Raw genomic sequence first — 4,180 nt, forward strand, 5'->3', positions numbered from 1 at the left:
GGGGGGGGGGGGGGGGTGAGTAGTGCGTGCTGGAATATATGACGAGTAAGATACACGAACGAGGGGAAGGTGAGGGCAAGTGATCAGCCGGGGGTGTGCTGGAGCTAACGAGGAAAATCGTTGGGCAAGAACGCCGATCCCTGACGTATTTTGCCAACTCTTCACACACAACGACGGAAAAGTGGCAAAGTGTTGTGATACCAAAGTCACAGTGAGGAAAGCGTGTGACATCAGTCACATGTCGTCGGTAGGCGCGCAATTTTCCTGTTCCGATTGTCGCTTTCAGCTTTCGAGGACGCCTCACTCACAACACGCTTTCGTCTGTGACTTTTTGATTAACTCATGGCGTGGAACAAATGAATAATGGACGTGACATGTGCCGTCGCCGTCTCACTCTTTTGTGGACTCACCTGATAAAGTAACATGGGGCGGCAGCAGCAGCAGTAGTTGACAGGTCCGTGCCGTGGATCCATGTATTTACTGCGACAAATCGTTTCCCCCTATGAGAGGTTGTGAGAAAAGGGGGGGGGGCAGTAGAGTCACGACGAGGCCGTAGGGAAGCCAGCAGCGGTCGGGGGGAATTAGTGATGAATTAGTAAAGCGCGATCGTCGCGCCGAAGCGACGACCCCGCCGGGCCGTTTGCTCCTCCTCTCGAAATCCGCGCGCGAGCAGCAGTGTTGCCAATGAGGTTAGCAGCTAACCGTTAGCTCCCTTCCACGCCCCTCGCCGCGACGCTGTTCTCATGTCCGGATTTGGCGCGGGCTCGTCGGGAAGGCATTGCCCGAGGGGTCGTCCCGCGAGTTAGCGCGCGCGCTAACGGTACACCTAGTTACAAGCTACTACTGCTCGATTTGGATCCCATGGCATCCCGTGACCAAAGTGCTGTAATACAAAACACAATCCAAGAAGAAAGAGAGGTAAAGTAAAGGGAAAAAATAAAAATAATGAAAATTACGTGGTGCAGTACAAGGAACTGGTTGGTTCGGTTTCGGTGGGTCTTGGTGGCCCAGTCTCGTCCTGACGGGCGCGTCACCATCGCCTTCCGCCGCGGGCGCCTTCGGATCCAACTCGCTCCACTAACTTAGCCCCGCGCTCGCCGGGCCCGCCGGCCACGCCCGCGCCGGCGGGCTCCGCTGGGAGGGCGCGTCGGGGGGCTCCTCCGCCAGGCTCCGCAAAGTGACGAGACGGGCAACACGAGCACGGCGCTCGCGGATCAGCTCTCCGGATTAGCATAATGTGGTTCATGGTCGTGCTCTGTCGCGCCACCGCCGCCCCCGCCGCCGCGACGGTCACCTGTCCCCGCGCCGCCGCCCCCCGCCCGCCGCCAGGGGAGCCTCCGGCGCGGCGCTGCCTCGCTCCGGGGGCGGGGGCAGCGGCGGCGGCGGGGAGGCGGCTCCGGCCGGCCCGTCCGCGGACTCCGCCAGTCCTCGCGCGTCGGCCCGCGAGACCACACCACCCCTTCGGCTCGGCGCTGCTCGGCGCAGCTCAGCGCGCGGCTCGGCGCTCGCGATACCCCCGACACGTGGCTCGGCTGTGCTCGGCGCGCGTGGAACCCTCCAGGATGGCGCCATGAGGCCATGGCGGTGCACGGCCGGCGCCGGGGCCGGCGGCGGCGCAGGGGGCGTCTTCGGCATCCTGGCCGCCGCCCTGGTGGCAGCCCTGCTGGCCGCGCTGCACCTGACGGCGGCCGCCGACCTGGACAACCACTGGGTGCTGTACTACGACACGCCGTGCTGCGTCCACGACCGCCATGTCCGCCACCACAAAGGTACGCGCCGGGCGCATGTAGTGCGGGTCGTCATTGGTCATCGCTCTGGAGCTTTCGTGTTGCTGCTGCGCGTGCTGTGCACCAGGTGACCCTGGAGGACCCTCCTGCTGATGACTGTCACTTCAGAAGAAACGACCTTTGCGACAAGGACAAGAAGAACCACGCCTAATTCGCTTCCTAAATTTCCCCCTCCCCCCTAGCTTCCTGGCTAAATCCCGCTCAACAGCTCGCCGCCGCCGTTCCCTCTCCTCTCCTCCCAGTCCCCCGCGCCCCGCGCGTCGAGGGCTGCGAGGAGCAGCCGGGCAAGAAGTTGTGGAAGACCTGCACGTGCGAGCCGAGCCGCGCACCGCGCGCGCAAGTTGTATGAACTAGCCTCATTAACGGCACCAGGCACCTGTACATCTGTCCCGGCCCGGCCCGCGAGCCTGGCGGGAACCTGCTGCTCGAGTCCTCGGCTAAAAAGTTGTCCGCATTGTTCAGCGGCTCCGCGGCGGCGGCGGTGCGCTTCTACTGAGCGGGAGGGGGGCGGGTAGCTCCAGCTCCAAAGCTCTAACTCGCCAGCGCAGCGCGTGTGCCCCCGGCAACATGACGAACCCAAGCGTGGTGCGAGTTTCGTTTTGCACGCGCAAAAATCTGTACGCTGATAACGTGAACATTAAACACATTAATTTCCATTCTTCCCGCCAAAGTTTAAGCGAGCTTTTACTAGGAGCTTATTTTATGTATATACATTTTAACAGGGGCCGCTGGCTAATACGGGGATTTTGGCGTCACGATTCGGGGAAATTGGGATCGGGGCGAGGGGGAAACGACTGTTAAACTCTGTGTCAGCCGGATCACGGATTACCCGGATTACCTCTAGACTATCCTCCGGATTACGCTGATTTTTCTCTCGGATTACCCTGGGTTACCCTAAAATTTCCTCGGATTACCCCTGGATTACCCCCGGATTACTTCGAATTTCCTCGGATTACACCTGCTGGATTACCTAACGGCTGTCAGCCGGATTACCTTAGTCGTTTCCCCCTCGGATCGGGGTCATGGAAAAAAACAGAAAAATGATATCGCAATGTAGATGGTTAGCATCTGTAGGATAAGGGATGACCGCGGATGATCCAGAAAGTACGCCCGTTCAGCACAGCCTTGCAGCTGGCAGGCATCGGATGCCACCTTGGCCTCTGAGAGTGAGGCACACCTGGATGTGTGTGCTTCGAAGTTGACTCTTCCTTGTGTGTACCGCTGGGTTTGCAGTGAATGCAAGCTCTTGTAGCGCCTGCCAGGTAGGCAACATCTTGCCTGCAGTGCAAGAGTGTGCCGCGGGCTGGCCTACCCGGAGCCTCACAGGCGCCGAGCTCCCGTAGTTTGCTGATTGAATCTGTTGAAAAAGCGAATGTTTTCTCTGGACATCACCGCACTGCAAAAACAAAGGTGCTATATAACACCTTGTAAAAGGTGCTAGTGCACTAACGCCTTTGTAAAGGCACTAAAATGGCCAAAATAGCACCTAAAGGGGTCAGTCGCGCCTCTGTAAAGGCACCATTTCACTAACGCATGTAAAAAGGCATTAGGTAGCACTTTTGTTTTTCCACTGTGCCCCCCCCCCCCCCAACATGTTCTCCTCGCACTTTCCACTAACGGCAATAAGGCGACGTACGAATGCCACAGAGTTGACGCCCGCCAAAACATATGTTTTCTTAAAAGTTGAAACGAACAGATCACTGTCGCAACTTTTATTGCGGATTTCTCCAAACTGTGTTTTACCTTTACCACGCATTTTAAACCGTTATAAAGAAAAAAACATTATTTCCACCAGCACGTAATTTCACATCCTTGAAGTCTGCGGTGACGAGAGCAGCGGATCGAAACTATTTCCTCGTGCGGTGAGCGTTCATAGGGGAGGGGAATGCCTCGCGGTGGAAATGATGCGCTCCATGCGTTCTTAAGGCGACGCGGCGTGATAATGGGGGGGATGCCCGGAGGGCAAATACGTTCCTCAAGGAAGGCGCGCGACGCACGCCGCCGCCGCGACGCCGAACGCGTGGCGCGGCGGTGGTTGTTGTTGGGGGCAAACAAGTGAGTGACGGGCAGGAGGCGCAAATTCTCTCTCCGCGGCGCATTTATATCGCCCCTCGCCGCCTGTATCGATACGAGGCGCGAGGCGCGCACCACAAGATGTGGCGTGGCGGGGCGTGGTGGGGCGTGGTGGGGCGTGGTGGGGCGTGGTGGGGCGTGCTGACGGGGCGGGGCGTTCCTCGCCTCCACGGGTCCACTCACTCCTCACGGTTACACCCCGCCACCGACCGCCACCTCGGCGTGGCGTGCGCGCCTCCGCGGCCGCAAGTTGAGCAAACCGCGTTATGGGCGCTGCTCCTGCCTTTCGGGGGAGAGAGAGAGGTGGGGATGGGGGGGGG

General features: G+C 59.5%; 1 protein-coding gene across 1 annotated transcript in view; it reads left to right on the forward strand.

Annotated features, from left to right (window-relative positions):
* Positions 1-1,429: 1,429 nt before the first annotated feature.
* LOC113215523 (semaphorin-2A-like) overlaps positions 1,430-4,180 on the forward strand; it is a 45,661-nt gene continuing 42,910 nt past the window's right edge. Inside the window, exon 1 of the mRNA XM_052264850.1 lies at positions 1,430-1,769. Within this exon, the coding sequence (XP_052120810.1) occupies positions 1,571-1,769 (199 nt within the window). The 5' untranslated portion in view covers positions 1,430-1,570. The remainder of the gene's footprint in view (positions 1,770-4,180) is intronic.

Source organism: Frankliniella occidentalis, unplaced genomic scaffold (genome assembly GCF_000697945.3).
Source record: "Frankliniella occidentalis isolate FOCC.00 unplaced genomic scaffold, Focc_3.1 Scaffold22, whole genome shotgun sequence".
Classification (NCBI taxonomy): Eukaryota; Metazoa; Arthropoda; class Insecta; order Thysanoptera; family Thripidae; genus Frankliniella; species Frankliniella occidentalis.